At 40.3% G+C, this 18,608-nt stretch overlaps 1 protein-coding gene across 7 annotated transcripts in view; it reads left to right on the top strand.

The window, feature by feature from the left end:
• The window catches only part of LOC139473971 (transient receptor potential cation channel subfamily M member 3-like), a 265,126-nt gene that overhangs the window by 212,496 nt on the left and 34,022 nt on the right, over positions 1-18,608 (top strand). For 5 of the 7 annotated variants that reach the window (XM_071256840.1, XM_071256857.1, XM_071256853.1 and 2 more), the window contains 3 exons: positions 917-1,090; positions 6,443-6,637; positions 6,988-7,116. In XM_071256840.1, coding sequence (XP_071112941.1) covers positions 917-1,090; positions 6,443-6,637; positions 6,988-7,116 — 498 coding nt within the window. The remainder of the gene's footprint in view (positions 1-916; positions 1,091-6,442; positions 6,638-6,987; positions 7,117-18,608) is intronic. The other 2 variants (XM_071256868.1, XM_071256851.1) reach the window with 1 other exon arrangement.

The raw sequence follows: 18,608 nt of genomic DNA, 5'->3' as shown, positions 1-18,608 counted from the left end.
TTGCCGTAAGAGGCGACTAACAGGATCCGGTGGTCAGGCTCGCTGCATTGGTTGATGCATGTCATCGTATCCCAATTGCGAGGGTTGATGCTTATGATGTCAATCACTGGATTGTCTGGTCCAGACTCGATAATTTACAGACTGTCGTCATATAGCTGGAATATTGCTGAGTGAGGTGTTAACAAACAAAACAAATGTTGGCCATAATGGGAATCCATTTCTCATGAATGAATGACCGTGCAATGTGCAACTCTGAGCTGTGACCAGACTTTGTCAATGTTTCCGTGTGGATTGTACTGATGCTGACATTATTCACCTTATGTAGTTGTTGCTGTTGTGCTGTAGTACAATTTCATAAATTGCTTTGGAAACTAGGAATCCTTCTGCCCTCTCCAATGTGTCAGATGCTGTAAGGAATCCCAACCTCCACTCTGTACCCATGCTCCAATGTTTCAGATGCTGCTAGGAATCCCCACTACCACTCTGTACCCATGCTCCAATGTTTCAGGTGCTTCTAGGAATCCCCATCTCCACTCTGTACCCAGCTCCAATGTTTCAGGTGCTTCTAGGAATCCCCATCTCCACTCTGTACCCATGCTCCAATGTTTCAGGTGCTTCTAGGAATCCCCATCTCCACTCTGTAGCCATGCTCCAATGTTTCAGGTGCTACTAAGGAACCTCCCTACTCAGAACCCATGCGCCAATGTTTCAGGTGCTACTAGGGAACCTCTCTACTCAGAACCCATGCGCCAATGTTTCAGGTGCTTCTAGGAATCCCCATCTCCACTCTGTACCCATGCTCCAATGTTTTAGGTGCTACTAGGAATCCCCATCTCCACTCTGTACGCAGCTCCAATGTTTCAGGTCCTACTAGGAATCCCCATCTCCACTCTGTAGCCATGCTCCAATGTTTCAGGTGCTACTAGGAATCCTCCTGCCACCATACGTAGCTGCCCTGGAGTTCAAGAGTAAGGAGGAGTTGCAGCTCATGCCTCAGACAATGGAAGAACATCTGGAAGAGCTTGCAGATGGTGCCAGTGATATTGATAACATCTCAGTCAGCTCCTTCGATGAAGACCAGGTGATTGAAGTAGGTCAATTTAGTCCTAGATTTTCAGTGTGAGTTGGCTTGATGTGGTGGTCACGCACATGGTGTTTTGTTGTAAGTATCAAGGAAGGAGCCGGCTTGTTGGTGTGGTCATACGATATACATAGCTGGACTGTCTCATCTATGCTGGTGTGTTGAATGGGATGAGGAGGCCACATGCTTAGAGGGCAGACATTAGTTCAGAAATGGTAGAAGAAGAAGAATTTATATTGTACAGAACACCCACGTAAGACAGGGTACAAACTATCTACATATGGACATAAATATAACTATAGACATAGATGTACATTATATATAGTGGTATTACATATTGTTTTCATTTACAGTATATAAACTAGGGCTGCAACGATACACCTAGGAGTAATTTTGTAATCTACCGATAAAAAATGATAAATTGAAATGGAATACGTATTTCAGACATTGTGAGATGTGATAGATTTAATAAATAAATGGTATGACAGGTAGGTTCCTAAAATTATAAACTATTTTGATGTGACGAGGTCTAAGGCTTGGCCCTTTAACCAGCCTATGGTATCTGGGGACTCGATGCTTCTTGGCCGGTTTACCGGCCTACGGTGTTGAAAGAGTTAAAACACATTTAAAACATATCTGTGATAAAAGTTTATTAAAAACAAAACAAAGACGTATATATATATATATATATATATATATATATATATATATATATATACGTCTTGGGAAAAAAAACATATTGTGAAAAATCGAGAGATAGCACCTCACAAATCGTGCACCATATCGTATGGAGTGAATCATGCTGCATCGGTGTCCCGCTATATCGTTTCAGCTCTAATATAAACATTTATGTATATTATGAGGTGGCTGGCAGCATACACTTAGTGTTGATACTGTATTGATAGAATAGAAGTGACAGTAGAGATAGTAGTGACAGAATTTTTGTTTGTACATGTGGGGGAAAGACAGATTAATGCAATATATTTTCCCGTCACTGAGAGAATATGTTCAAAGCCGAAGGTTGCGTGATGTTGATAGATGAGATGAGATGCTTGTTGTTTTCTTGCATGTAGATCTAAGCACTTGCAAAATTCCATTCACTGCATGAACGGTGTGGGTAATGTCAAACTTGCTGTTGTTTTTCAATCTACATTGTAATGATGTTGTAGCCATATGTTTTGTTTAATATGTCCATTTCATTGTGAATGCCAATTCATGTTACCCAGAGAACATTTCCACTGTTAGTTGTCTTAGTTAATATCATCATCTTAGGCAGTTCTGCCATGTGATTACTGGTGTTAGTAAATTGGTAACTAGTTTCCCAATAGCTAACCAGAATTAAAGTAGATAACCTGTTGTACACAGACTAACTAGCCGTCCAGCGGTCTAGTCATACCGACCCTGCAGCACATGCATGGCATCCCAGGTATCATCTAGTATTCAGCAACCATGCAGTTGTAGGTGTCTGTTCGACTGGCATTCTAGAAGTTGGTGAGTAAATAAGAAAACGTTCAACTTTACGGATAACAAGTTCTGGTTTATTGCATCAAGTGATGTTTTGATGATGGTGTAAGAATCTACATCGAAATGTTGCTTCATGCAAAAAAAAAAAAGTTATATTTTCGTAGATGGAGGTGTCCTTTTAAAGCTCTGCACGCTAATGTCGAACCCATTCGACAGAGGTATCACTTCCCGTGCATCTGATGCACGACACCCCAAAATAACGACACCCCAAAATAAAACTCGCCATATCTATTTACCAAGATGGCTTTGCGTAACATTTAAATTACGTATGACGTGCATAAATGCTCAGCTTGCTCAATATCAAAACTTTCAGTAGTTTATTTACCTCAAAAGGAAAATATCGCGAGTTAGAATAGTTTCGGCCAAACTTCTCGGCACACAACTACCAGAAATGGCCATTGTTGATTTTTGGCTCTTCACATTGAGAGGCATGCAGTCTGATATTTTCTTTATAATTTTATCAATTTTCAAATTCGATCATAATTTTTTGTTTGCTGACGAAAGGTTAACACTCAAGTTCCTTAATTTCTAAAAATTAGCAACTTTCGGTGTAACTAATTGTAAACAAAAACAGTCTCAATCGTAACATCATCGATTGGATGGAACTTGGCAATGGCGGTAAACAAACAGCTCCACATGCATTGTGACCCCTAATACTATTATAACCATTTAGTTACATCTAACATAAGTTTCTAAAATTAGTAACATAGTAAATGCTTGAAATTAGGATTAGTGAATATTTATAAGTCATTAATTGTTTCCTGCAATTTTTATATATAACATGACACGTTAGATTAACCCGAATGTTTATATTTCTGCAACCGACATGATGACCTCGAAAATTAAGCTATTTTTCTGTTTAACATGTGGAAAATAAATTTACAGAAATGGTTCATAATGGGGCCTTTACACAGGATGGTGACCTTTGTGCCTCCTGTGTGCGACCATAACATTTGCCAGGTCGTCGTTGGAGGCTCAAATGAGGCAGAATGGTTGCCTTGGTCGTTCCAAGGTGGTACACAGGCGGTTCAGACATCACCATGGACGCCATGGTCGCCGTGAATTTTTGAACATGTTCAAAACAGTTGCACAAAGGTCGCCGAAGAGGTTGGTTGCTCAAAGGTGGCTCAAAGGAGGCAGAAGGGAGGCACAAGCATTGCCGTTGTTGCAGAATGAAGGCACAGTGGTCGGCCAATGGTCGCCAGGTAATAGATGAGTTCTGCTGAAATATTGTCCCGTAAATCTGGGCGATGCTTCTGCCTCTCTCGCGCCTTCTTTGGGCGACCAACAGCGTGCATTGAACGATGAGTATGGCGATCGCCGTGCCTCCATTCAGCGACCACGGCAACACTTGAGACACCATGGCAATACTTCTGCCTCCTTTGAGCTACCTGTAGTGCCTCCTCAGTCTGCCTATAAATAGAGGGTTTGTACCTGCAGTGTTTCATTGTGGTTGCAGACTTTGAACAACTCGAGCAGTTACTGCTGAACAACTGCTGAAGCAGTTACATAGATACATGATTTTCAGGGCTAAGGCGACCATCGAGCATCCTGGCCAGTTTTTGATCGCTCAAAGGTGGCACAAAGGTCGCAGCCGTGTGTAATGGGGGCTTAATTTACAATCGCACTGTTATTTGCCAAAAAAAACGAATTTATACTCAATTAAGATTAAGATATCAGTGATATGATTATTGAAATCAATTTGCACAAATGTTAAGATATAAAAAGGTTCCTAAAATGAAATGCAAACCACATTCAATAACGCAATTCAGGTAAGTTCAAGAAAATTTACAAATTTTGTGTTCACTTTGGTCTTAACCTTGGTATGATTGAAAACATCAGGATATTTTTATATGCCGATGTTGTTTTCTATCAGGAATAAATGTGCAAAATATTTCTTCAATTGGCCCTTGTTTAATGAGGCACCGACTGTTTGAAATCACCCACTCTCTTTAGAGCGCCTAATGCTAAAATTAATCCAGCAGTCAGGGGTAAGAAGTGTGAAAACAATTCAGCAGGCTAACGGTTAAGGAGCAACTGGCCTTTTCCTTAATCATAATGAATAACTCCATAATAAATACATTGTCCATTTGATATATCGTAGGCATGTTGTTCATGATTCAGAATATTTTTTTTTAAATAATTACAGGAAAATATAGAAATAAAGGGCCTGACCATTTGTGTGATACACTTTTAGGGACCGACCACCTGATACTCTTCAAGGGGCTTAGGATTTTCCTCAAAATATGTTGTATCAGAAAAAGGGATAACATATAACTTGCTCTCAGTTTTGACCTCAAACAAAATATTGTTCACTGGGTGCCCTAAAGAAATGTTTTTGGTCCAGAGAAAGTGTTTGGTTCTTCCAACAAATATTCACCCCACTCACCCCTGAAGCATTATGCATAGTTGGCCCCCTGTAACTGACAGGAAAAAGCGGGGGAAGTCATTGGTTTCTGGATTCCATCGCGACATGTTTATGAAGCCAAATTGCAGTGACAACAGTTATTGCCATTACCACCTGACCTTGGTATGCAATCTGTGTACCTAATCAAGGAAAGGAAAGAGAATTGCACTGACTTTTTTCAATGACATACAAAAGGATGAATGAAATTAAACACAACAACAATTATCAGATATTCCAAACCAAAGAGATGCCAAAATTGAACTACTCTTATGGACCTTTATCTCATAGTATAGTGACGTTGTTGTGTCAGTCAGTAAGACTAATACAGCCTTAACATATCTATGAGTTGAGGATAGTCATTTATTATCACCCGCCCAACAAAGTTGGCGGGGGATATAAAGAAACAGGCTCCGTACGTCTGTCCATCTGTCCGTCACGTTTCGTTTCTGGAGCATAACTCAGAAACCGTTCAATATTCTTTCATGAAACTTTGCAGGTCTGTCAGGTACATGCTGAACTGGTGCCTTTTGCTATTTAGAAATTTTAGAAATTTTATTTTTTACGTTTCCATGGCAACAAGATGGACTTAGGTTCTGTGAGTGAGTGAGTGAGTTTGGTTTAACGCCGCTTTTAACAGTATTCCAGTTATATCACGGCGTGTCAGCTTAATGTGGGAGGAAAGCCCGAAGTGATGCAGGTCTCAGACGTTTACCACTTCGGTGAAACCCACGAGCACGGGTATGGTGCTGACAAACCTAGAAACATAATCGGGGCGAACCGGGATTCGAACCCACAATCATAGGTTTCTGGCGTGCCCAAGGGACGCAACTCTGCACAGCGAATCGCGGCGCCTTAGACGACTGGGCCACCCGTGCCCCCCTTAGGTTCTGTGAGGGTAGGGTTCGTTTCCGCAGCATAACTCATAAACCGTTCAATATTTTTCATGAAACTTTGCAGGTTTGTCAGGTACATGATGAACTGGTGCCTTTTGCTATTCAGAAATTTTAGAAATTTTCATTTTTTACGTTTCCATGGCAACAAGATGGACTTAGGTTCCAAACTCTTCTATTTTTTTACAATTTCCATGACAAGTTCCACCTCGGTTAAAATAGGTTAGGGTTTGTTTAGATTTAATTATGTCATAAATTCTGCAACAGGGGTGGGAGATATAGCCACATTAGTGGCAAACTCATGTTATGAATAACAATGGATGCTAAGAGGGTGTGATGCTCTGCATACAGCCCAGGCACACTTTGGCAGACTGGTAACGAAACACATCGGGTACATGGAACATTCTCTGCCCTGGTCTCCACACAGGATTAAGAGATATTTGAACAAAGAGAGAATAGTAAAACTTTTGGAAAACGAGTGTTGCTTTGATCATGGTCAAGATTTGTTTTTCATGTTATCATATTGTTGTGGTCTTTTAGAATGACTTTAACGATGACCTGGAGACAAGTTTCCACTCGACGCTGCAAGTGCCAGCCAAGGAGAATGGCACTGTGCCTGTAGATGTCAGCACCTACTCCAACCATCCCTTCAAGAAGAAGAAGAGCCCACTCAGGCTCGGTAAGAAGATCTACGAGTTCTACAATGCTCCTATCACTAAATTCTGGTCCCACACGGTAAGTGTCCTCTTACAAGATGTAATCAAATATAAGTCTAGGGTAGTTTCCCTTCTTAACCAACTGTACAGCTTATATGATGGTAGTGCATCTGTTGTCTGTCCTGATTTTACATAACGCCTACTTGATGATAACTTAGATGGAACTAATGTCTTTAAACTAGTTTGGGCTATTAAACAGGGGTCCAATTCATTTGATATTATGTAGGTCAAAAGTCACATGACAAAGCTAAAATGAGTCTTGAGACAAGTTTCCAGATTAAAACAAGTATTAAGGAATTCTGAAGTGATTTATTTTCATGTTTACAAGTTGTGTGTCGACACAGACCAAGACATGCTGTTGTGTTGCAGATGACATACCTTTCATTTCTGGTGATGTTTGCTTTCATCATTCTGGCCAAGATCAAGACCACACTCCGCTGGCAGGAGTACTATGTGGTCACCTACATCTTGTCGCTTGCTGTAGAGAAAGTCAGACAGGTAAGGCCTTGTGACATACGTTAGTGACACTGTACATAAAGAAGTGTCAAGTTGTTTTTGACTGTGTCAAGGGAATAGATCCATGTGTGTACTTCAATAATGTTTAGAGTATTTACTGAACGTTAGTCATTGCTCCATGCTGTAGCATGAAGTGTATTAAACTCATAGAACTAGCTCCATGCTGTCGTGAGAGGAGAGTGGTGGTCATACATCCAGGCCCATACTCTAGTGAGAGGAGTATCATTGTCATAGAACTAGCTCCATGCTGTCGTGAGAGGAGTGTCGTGGTCATAGATTCAGGCCCACACTCTAGTGAGAGGAGTATCATGGTCATAGAACTAGCTCCATGCTGTCGTGAGAGGAGTGTCGTGGTCATAGATTCAGGCCCACACTCTAGTGAGAGGAGTATCATGGTCATAGAACTAGCTCCATGCTGTCGTGAGAGGAGAGTCGTGGTCATACATCCAGGCCCACACTCTAGTGAGAGGAGTATCATTGTCATAGAACTAGCTCCATGCTGTCGTGAGAGGAGTGTCGTGGTCATAGATTCAGGCCCACACTCTAGTGAGAGGAGTATCATGGTCATAGAACTAGCTCCATGCTGTCGTGAGAGGAGTGTCGTGGTCATAGATTCAGGCCCACACTCTAGTGAGAGGAGTATCATGGTCATAGAACTAGCTCCATGCTGTCGTGAGAGGAGAGTCGTGGTCATACATCCAGGCCCACACTCTAGTGAGAGGAGTATCATTGTCATAGAACTAGCTCCATGCTGTCGTGAGAGGAGAGTCGTGGTCATAGATTCAGGCCCACGCTCTAGTGAGAGGAGTATCATTGTCATAGAACTAGCTCCATGCTGTCGTGAGAGGAGTGTCGTGGTCATAGATTCAGGCCCACACTCTAGTGAGAGGAGTATCATGGTCATAGAACTAGCTCCATGCTGTAGTGAGAGGTGTATCATTGTCATAGATCCAGGTCCACACTCTAGTGAGAGGAGTATCATGGTCATAGAACTAGCTCCATGCTGTCGTGAGAGGAGTGTCGTGGTCATAGATTCAGGCCCACACTCTAGTGAGAGGAGTATCATTGTCATAGAACTAGCTCCATGCTGTCGTGAGAGGAGAGCCGTGGTCATAGATCCAGGCCCACACTCTAGTGAGAGGAGTATCATTGTCATAGAACTAGCTCCATGCTGTAGTGAGAGGTGTATCATTGTCATAGATCCAGGCCCACACTCTAGTGACAGGAGTATCATGGTCATAGAACTAGCTCCATTCTGTCGTGAGAGGAGTGTCGTGGTCATAGATCCAGGCCCACACTCTAGTGAGAGGAGTATCATGGTCATAGAACTAGCTCCATGCTGTAGTGAGAGGTGTATCATTGTCATAGATCCAGGCCCACACTCTAGTGAGAGGAGTATCATGGTCATAGAACTAGCTCCATGCTGTCTTGAGAGGAGTGTCGTGGTCATAGATTCAGGCCCACACTCTAGTGAGAGGAGTATCATGGTCATAGAACTAGCTCCATGCTGTAGTGAGAGGTGTATCATTGTCATAGATCCAGGCCCACACTGTAGTGAGAGGAGTATCATGGTCATAGAACTAGCTCCGTGCTGTCTTGAGAGGAGTGTCGTGGTCATAGATCCAGGCCCACATTCTAGTGAGAGGAGTATCATGGTCATAGAACTAGCTCCATGCTGTCGTGAGAGGAGTGTCGTGGTCATAGATTCAGGCCCACATTCTAGTGAGAGGAGTATCATGGTCATAGAACTTGCTCCATGCTGTCGTGAGAGGAGTGTCGTGGTCATAGATTCAGGCCCACACTCTAGTGAGAGGAGTATCGTGGTCATAGAACTAGCTCCATGCTGTCGTGAGAGGAGAGTCGTGGTCATAGATCCAGGCCCACACTGTAGTGAGAGGAGTATCATGGTCATAGAACTAGCTCCATGCTGTCGTGAGAGGAGAGTGGTGGTCATAGATTCAGGCCCACACTCTAGTGAGAGGAGTATCATGGTCATAGAACTAGCTCCATTCTGCCGTGAGAGGAGAGTCGTGGTCATAGATCCAGGCCCACACTGTAGTGAGAGGAGTATCATGGTCATAGAACTAGCTCCATGCTGTCTTGAGAGGAGTGTCGTGGTCATAGATTCAGGCCCACACTCTAGTGAGAGGAGTATCATGGTCATAGAACTAGCTCCATTCTGCCGTGAGAGGAGAGTCGTGGTCATACATCCAGGCCCACACTCTAGTGAGAGGAGTATCATTGTCATAGAACTAGCTCCATGCTGTCTTGAGAGGAGTGTCGTGGTCATAGATCCAGGCCCACACTCTAGTGAGAGGAGTATCATGGTCATAGAACTAGCTCCATGCTGTCGTGAGAGGAGAGTCGTGGTCATAGATTCAGGCCCACACTCCAGTGAGAGGAGTATCATGGTCATAGAACTAGCTCCATTCTGTCGTGAGAGGAGTGTCGTGGTCATAGATTCAGGCCCACGCTTTAGTGAGAGGAGTATCATTGTCATAGAACTAGCTCCATGCTGTAGTGAGGAGTATCATGGTCATAGAACTAGCTCCATGCTGTAGTGAGAGGAGTATCATGGTCATAGAACTAGCTCCATGCTGTAGTGAGAGGAGTATCATGGTCATAGAACTAGCTCCATGCTGTAGTGAGAGGAGTATCATTGTCATAGAACGAGCTCCATGATGTAGTGAGAGGAGTATCATGGTCATAGAACTACGTAACTCAAATAGGGATTCAACTCAGGGTTTGGGGGTTTTTTTTGCGATATTTTAAATTTTGACCTTGTTTTGACCATGTTATTAAATTTTCTCTAAATGCATGTGACTTGTTTCTCCTCATGATGACATGTATTGTTCAAATCATTGGATTTATTGTAGTATTCCACAGTTTCTATGCAGAAAATTTGAATGTCAGTGCTGAGTGCAAGTTTTGTCAAGTCTATGTCTTTGTTGACATTTTAAACTGCTGACTACATACCCAAATCAGCTCTGGAGTGACACTATTTTTTCTTTCATTTTTTCAAAATTTCCTATAGAGTTGTTTTTTAAAATAAGTTGCAATAAAGCAGAATGTCCTATCAAAATTTGATAATAAAATCACTGCATTTGACTGGAATGATCTACACAAACATATTATGCATGTACTACCATGAATAATGTGTTTTTTTAAGAAATAGGACAATGAAAAAATACTTTTAATGAAGCTAATAATTACATAAAATATTTGGATCTATATCTATGAATATCAGGTTATTGTGATCCCATCAGGACATATTAATACTTGTTATCTGTTGTTGTGTGGTAAGTACTCCAACACCTCTCTTTAGGTCATAATTAATCTTCCTGTCGACACCCGATAATCAAAAGAGGCTTTCTTAGTTGTCCATCACAAAGTAAAGATGATGAAGTTACCAATGATTTGAATCAAACAGCCTCCAGCAGAAATCCAAACTGACAAAATGGGTTAATTAGTATCTGAGCCAACATCATTATCACCTCATGTTTGCTGATGGGATTATGGTGTGACGTCACTCTCAGACCATGGAAGCTTGGATGATTGGCTTCATTTGAGGTATGGAGATCTGTAAGGTAAACACCATTACCTCAACCTTGTATTCAGTGACCAGCTAGTGGAATGGCTGCTGAACATTGTTGGTAGACCTGTTGACAACCTTGGAGGACATGGCTGATCATGTGACATGGCTGATCATCTGGTGACATAATACCACCATGGGGATTCCATGTCATTGTGAATCCCCATGCCTCAAGCTTGTAGTAAGAGACAGCTCTGGGGCGGGGCTGATTGTCATTCTCCCAGTGTGTGGGACGATGCATGCTATCGATCACTGTTTTCCTTGCCCAGACTCAAGTATTTACAGGCTGCCAAGTAACAAATTGTTTGATAGGCATTACTTAGAAGTTGATGGATGACACAGTAGACACAATATAAATGTATAGATTGATAACAACTTCTTTATTTACTTAAAGGTAGCGTTTCGGTATAGATACTTATACCGTTGTCAAGCAACTTATCTGTAAATTGTGTCTACTTCGCCAAGAGACAGCTGGACTAGTGTAGACTGTGGCGTAAAACAGCAAACTGTTCATCTATGTTCCGCGGTTCTTGAGGTTTTTGTCTGTTTTGGACTTATGCCTGGCTGGTTGATCCACACCAGGCTCAGTTTCCTATGGTTTGCATGTAGTCATGGTGAGGCTCTGAAATGTTGAGTATGATGTGTATTCCCTCACTCACTCATTCGTAGCTTACTGGCACCAGATTCAGTATTTGGATTTTTATTTGATCTCTAGCTGGCCTAAAGTTTGTGATATCGGTCTGTAAAATCATCATCACACATCCAGCAAGTCCAATTTTTGTTATAATGATTTTTTAATTGCGTTTAGAGAACCCTTATGCTCAGGATGCTAGGACCTTTAGAGCCTGTACATGTACGGATTAAGATAATTATAAGAAGATTAATATTTTATTTAATTTAACTAATATTTGAGCTATATTGAGATTGAATTTGAGTCATGTAAATAGAGGCTTCCTAAAAGGGAAGCTATTTCTTGTGAAGGGGTAAAAAGTCAAGTAATATCACATTACTTGACTAAAATTTATCAGAGAATTTATCAGAGGGTTCCTGCAGTATTTGGGATGCAGAAATGCAATTGCCGCTGATGAGTAAAGATGATGCAAACTAGTTATCTGAGATGAATGATGGGAAGTTAATCAGAAGTTTTGAGCTTGTAATGGTGTCCACACACGTCAGGCTTTCCTTCCAAGATGGCACAACATGATATACATGTGGTAACTTGTTAAACCAAACACTGTTTATTGATATGACTTTCATTTTCTTATATTAAATATGATTGATTTGATTTCAAAAAGACACATCTACACATGTGACTGAAAGCTTGGCTTGTATACTCCCCAGGGAGCTGAGAATGATTGTTGTGTGAACACTGATACACTGACCGGGGTAATAAAGTTGCTGCCCCGAGGAACTAATGTTTCACTCTTTATTCATGTGTAATGGTATACTGTAAATCTTGAAATTAATGCGAGTGTGAATTAAATGTGAAAAATATGAGTGGTCTTTGCTCGCATTTTAAAAACATCGCCTTTCTATCAACAATCGACGTTTTGGATAGCAAAAATACCAACTTAGACATACGCTGATGTATTCCACACCACTATTTATTGAGCAGCACTTGTATATAAAGTATATAAACAATGTCATTCAAACACTTATTACATCCTGTGAATTGTCACTGCTGGGGTCAAGACAAGAGTTCTACTCACCTATGTCCTCGCTGATCACACCTGAAAGTCCAGACAGACGCCACCCTTTGTTCTTAGCGACTGCGTCAAAGGCCGACACGAGCCAGCGCGCATGTATTGTTTTTGCGGAAGTACTTTACTCAGCGCTAATAAGCGGTGCTATTTGGTGTGTGATTGGATTAATGTAAGGTTGGATTAAGGTGAGGATTCTAAACCTGTCTGAGGACATCTTTAGATAGAAATTCACTGATGCTTGAGAGAAGGGGGTGTCGCATTCATATTGAGTCGCATTTGGGGGCAGGGTCCAGTGGTCGCATTCTTTTGGAGATGCATTAATTTCATGATTTACAGTATATCATTACTCAGCTGTTTGGCCAATCATGATCTTGTGTTTGCTCTTATTGTGTTCAGGGGCGGTCGGGTAGCCTAGTGGTTAAAGCGTTCGCTCGTCACACGGAAGATCCGGGTTCGAATCCCGACATGGGTGCAATGTGTGAAGCCCATTTCTGGTGTCCCCCGCCGTGATATTGCTGGAATATTGCTAAAAACGGCGTGAAACCAAACTCACTCACTCACTCACTTATTGTGTTCAAGACCATTCGGTTTGTTATCTCCTTTAAACCTGCATAGTGACACCAGTCTCCTACATAACATGTACTCCAAAACACATCCCGCACAAGCTCAAGTATCTTCAGTTCTCATGACAAGAAACATATTGCTTCACCCTTGATCTGTTGAATGAAAGCAAGTATTGATCACTCTGGAAGTATCTCTAATGGTCGGAATATTCCGCCAAGTATCCTTCATCCTGCTAGTGCTCCACCATTTCCTCCAGCTGAAAGGTATTTATTTGGGTAGCACAATTCCCATGATCAGTTTGAGTAAATCACCACTTTCAAATCGAAAATCCAAACAATTCACTAAAGGCTTTTTGTGTACATAGCGTTACGGGATGGGAGGTGTTTGCTTACAGTGACGTGCATGTTTGTATGTGAGACACTTGTTGTTACGGCTACATAGTTGTTTTATCAGTATTTGCAAAGACCAGTCAGGTAATTGGATGGAATATCAACACATGACATGGACTGTGTTTAGACTTTCAAAGATGCATTTTGATATTTGTGTTTTCCATCAACACTTCAGTGATGTCTCAAGGGCAGCAGACATTGCTGGTATTGGGCCTGATAGTTTACAGCTTCCAGATTGTGATACTAGAGGATAATGCTATTGCATCATTCTTCAGCGTTCACTCTCTGGTATTCAGGCAGAGGTTTATGGCTTATTATTGAAAACTGTTGCAGGTGTTAGGCCTTCTCAATAGGGCCACTACTTCACATTTCTTCTGGAGATTAATTTTATGGTTGTGTGTCAACCCGTGAAGATCCGGGTTAGAAAAGGTCTTAGGCAACCCAATCTTGCTGTAAAAGGCGACTATGCTTGTCGTAAGAGGTGACTAACTGGATCGGGTGGTCAGGCTTTCTGACTTGGTTTGATGCATATCATCATATCCCAATTGCATTGATCGATGCTCATGATGTCAATCATTGGATTGTCTGGTCCAGATTTGATTATTTACAGATCGCAGTCATATGGCTGTAATATGGCTGAGTGGTGTTAAACAATAAACAACGACAACAACTGTTGATTGTGATGTTAACAATAAAAACTTTTAATTTGTAGTCAGTGAATGAAATCTGTGTTCCAGTCAAACTAACCATCTTGATACAAGACATTTCATACATGTGTAAGGTTACTCTGCTTAACATATGTCACAGAACGTGCAGACAGTATCTGTCGCTGCCAGTTTCTGTTACCAATTAAACCACCCCAAGGTGTTACCCATGCTCTCAAAAGGAAATTGAAAGCTAACACATTTTGAAAACTGTTAACTGCTGTGTTAGAACAAAGACGTATATATACGTCTTTGGTTAGAACTAGCTGTTTAGAGGTTGGTGCTGTTTATTTAGTTTTAGGCAATGTAAATAATGCAGAACATGTGGGAGGTGTTAGAGGCTTGAATGTTCTTGGTAACGTAGATGGAAACAGGATGGTCAGATAATTATAGTTCCAGATTGTTATCAGATCTTATAATGCTTCATTTTGGTAATAATTAATTGTTTCTAAGTGCATAATATATATTTAATTAGATTCTCCCCCATGTTCGCCTCACTACCAAATATCTCACCTCACATTTTATTGTCTTCAATTATCTGCAAAGTAAATGTGTGTTCTCTTCTCTTTACTTGATGAAACTACTATGCATGCAGTCCTACCTAACACTCATGTAAAGTCAATCACATAATGTGTTCAAATGCCTTGGAAAGTTTTTTGTTATTTTAAATTTAGTTGAAAATGCAATAAATTATTGTGGCCTGAGTTAAATTGTACCACAGACTTGTCTCTGAATACATTATACAAGCACAAGTGGAAATCAATCTCGACTTCTACTTTGGAAGTGACTTTGAAGAACACATTTTAAGATTATTTTCCTTTTGTTGTCTTTGTCTTGAAAAAGACAAAAATACCCCGGTAATAAGTAAGTTACTGTAGTCTGTCAACCATCATTTTAGCGCCTGGTTTTTCACAGTTTTTTTTCTATTAAACACATAATCACGCTACAAAAGTTTATTAATATGAAATGATCATCTTTGACCTACTAAAAAATACCAGTTTTGTAATATTTTGTGTGCGAATTAAAATATATTCTTTATTGTTATGTTATTTCATCACCGTTAAGAACAGACGATTTAACATCTCACAACAGGGACGTGTGTCAAACATGCTTGCTCCATGCATGACCCTAGGTAGCCTACACCTCTGGTTATAACAACAGTATCAGTGTAGGTGAGCAATCTTGTGTAGCGTGGAGATATATCGTCAAAGGATACCTGTGATATTATACGTAAGGTGCATTCAGGTTTTTTAAATGTGAATCAAAAAGAGACACCCTTGATATCTCTTTGTTGCTTCACAAAGAGAACATTACATGCACCTCACATTTGAAGGACTTTATTCCGAATTATCTCCCAAGACAATTGTTTTAAGACATCAGATGACGAACCAAAGGGCCCATCCCAAAACCACAAAAGACAGCTTGACAGCTTGACAGAGAAGCAGGTATTGAGAGATGTCATTCCATCTTTTATTATTGATTTAAATACTACAATGACACAGACTTTCAACTCAGATTTACCGACAATTGCTCATCTGATGTAGTGTTCTGACTTTCAGCTACTGGGAAGGTGTTTTAATCAATAAATCTGGTATAATACTACATTTTCATATACTGAGGTTGTTTTAAATCTTATTTCATGACTCATTTGAATTTATTTACATGTCTTTGAGACATTTCCTCTAGGGCTGGGACGGGTAACTAAGGTACTCGGTTCGGGTGGGTATTGAGTAGGACCCGGGTACCCACAGGACTACCCAGAACCGTGGTTAGTCAATTGATATATTGTTTAATGATAAAAAATATGTAGAACTCTATGGTTACACTACAAGTCACTAATGTGTGCATTTCTTTCTGACTAAGCACCATAGCTGCTGATCTTCATAGGTTTGAATAAAAATAACATTTCAGTCAACTTCAGTGTATACATGACCAGATTGTTTTATACATATATTTAAATACATTTTACCAGGGCTATGCTCAAACGATTTCCAATCAGATATTTTGTAACAAACTCTTGAGACCTGTTGCAGGTAACGGGGTAGGGTCTGCTAACTTGTCCCAGCCCTAATTTCCTCGTCATTAGGCTAGATATTAAGGTGACCTAGGGTTATGCATACAGGAAGCATGTTTGACACCATGTCGTTGTTGTGAGATGTTAAATTGTCTGTTGTTACCTTCAACAACACAGTCATGTCATCATGTAACAAAATTACATGATAACAATGAAGAAAATACTTTTATTCAGATATGAAATGTTACAAAACTGGTATTTTTCATTAGGCCAATGACTATTATGCGATAATAACCAACTTTTGTAATGTGATTTTGTGTTGAATGGAAATAACTGTTAAAAACTAGGTGCCCAAATGATGGTTGATGTAGGTACATTACCTGTTTACTTGAAATGGGCATGTCTCTAATACATCTACACCCTTACAACATCAGCCACTTATTTCAAAACACTAGTAAATGACCATCATTATCCACAAACAAACAAATTACACATAAGATATCTATATGCAACAGTCTTTATTAATCAGGGGAACAAACACATTACTCAGGCTGATTTAAATAAGATAAATGTACACATCACAACATGAAGATCCAGTAAAAATATGTATGTTTTTGCCTCATTAGCTTCAAGAAAGACAACATCACAGTTCTTTGAAATAGTGAATAATAAACAAATTCTTATAAATTCTCAAAATATAGTTAATAATCATTTGGGTAAATCCCATAAATGATAAATTTGTTATGAAAATATGTAAGGTTGAAGATTTTAAGAAAGTTCCTACATTTTGTCAACTGGGGATACGCTTTTCACAAAACCAAGGCCCCGTGGAGATTCTGGGTTGGATTAGGTCACTAGCAAACAATGCTGTGCGTGAGGGGAAACCAAGTTGATTGGGTGTCATTGTACCCCAGCAGCATGGGTCGTTCCTCATAATATCAATCACTGGATTGTCTGGTCCAGACACAATTATTTGACATGGCGCCATCATATAGCAGGAATACTGCTGACAAACAAAACAAACACAATACTAAGACTCCCCCTTAAGATCAGCATTGTTTGTCAGCCCCATTCTCAGCACCTCATGGGGAAAACTGGGGACTGCAGCACCTGAGGCAATGCATTCTGCTATAATGTAACAGCATTAGAGCCAACTCCTACTCATGGATTTCAACAAAGTACCGTATTTGATGTAATAAGCGCCCAGGGCGCTCTCAAAATTAGAATTAGGGGGCTCTTATTATTTTTGGTGGGGAAAAAAACAGAGTTGAAAGATAAATTTTGTGGTTTATGCTGACAGCCTGAAATGTTTATATACAACAGATATATTTTTCCAGAATTTAATTGCCCATATTTAAGGGTGCATGTAACACATGAGTGAGTATTATACACGAATATATAAGTCTTTTGTACATTGATCAATCGGAAGGAGTGCTAATTGGGATTGTTCACTAGCCTATATATTAGCAAATATCACCATGGGCGCTTATTAGAGCGGGGTGCTTGAATTACCTTGAATACGGTAATACATTTCCTTGACCTGCATCACTTCCTCAGACATTTTGCTGACTTGCCATTATATGACTGAAACACTATCCAAAGTTGGATTAAACTCACATATTTACTCACTTCTTCACAGATATGTATTATGACGTTTAAAAATACAACACTAAAATGACTCTGTTAACAGTCAGAATTAACAGCATTCGAGCTACAGGGCTGACATGTATGGGCATCACTGAATGTGTCCATAGGGAGAATCAAACCCCGGGTATCTGGGGCAAATCTAACACTCTAGCAACTGAACTACCCAACTAACACATGAAACAATAACCTTGTACCAAACATGGATAATCTGAAGAACATGTCACACATTCTCATCTGTGATTGCTTCACCACTATAATGTCATGTATATAAACCGCCTCGGCACCATTGAACACAGAGGGCACACATTGCTGTTATTGGAGCTACAGTATCATTGAAAAATTACAACACGATTAACACAGAAAGTTAATAAAGAGATAAACAGATCATACATGTAGACAGACTTGTCGTTCAGAAGTTAAAGGATATGCAGTAGAACATGGATAGAGCGAACAAACGGATGCAAGGAACTGTTACAAAATGTGAAGATTCCGGGGTAGAATAGGTCTTCAGCAACCCATGCTTGCTGTAAAAGGTGACAGTGCTTGTCGTAAAAGGCGACTAACTGGATCAGGTGGTAAGGCTTGCTGACTGGGTTGATGCATGTCATCGATCCCAATTGCGTGGATCGATGCTCATGATGTCAATCACTGGATTGTCTGGTCCAGACTCGATTATTTACAGACCGCCGTAATATAGCTGGAATATTGCTGAGTGCGGCGTTAAACAACTAACCAAACCAAAACTACAAAATCCTGATTTATCTCCTATATATTAACATATAAAACTGACATACATAATGAACTCTATACAGCGAACAAACGTATATAGTGAACTGGTATTTGATCCCTGACAAGCCCAAA

Source organism: Haliotis cracherodii, unplaced genomic scaffold, assembly GCF_022045235.1.
Source record: "Haliotis cracherodii isolate W230 unplaced genomic scaffold, xgHalCrac1.p SCAF_1, whole genome shotgun sequence".
Lineage (NCBI taxonomy): Eukaryota > Metazoa > Mollusca > Gastropoda > Lepetellida > Haliotidae > Haliotis > Haliotis cracherodii.
Note: the sequence above shows the minus strand (reverse complement) of the source record. Positions and strands in the feature narration are given on the sequence as shown.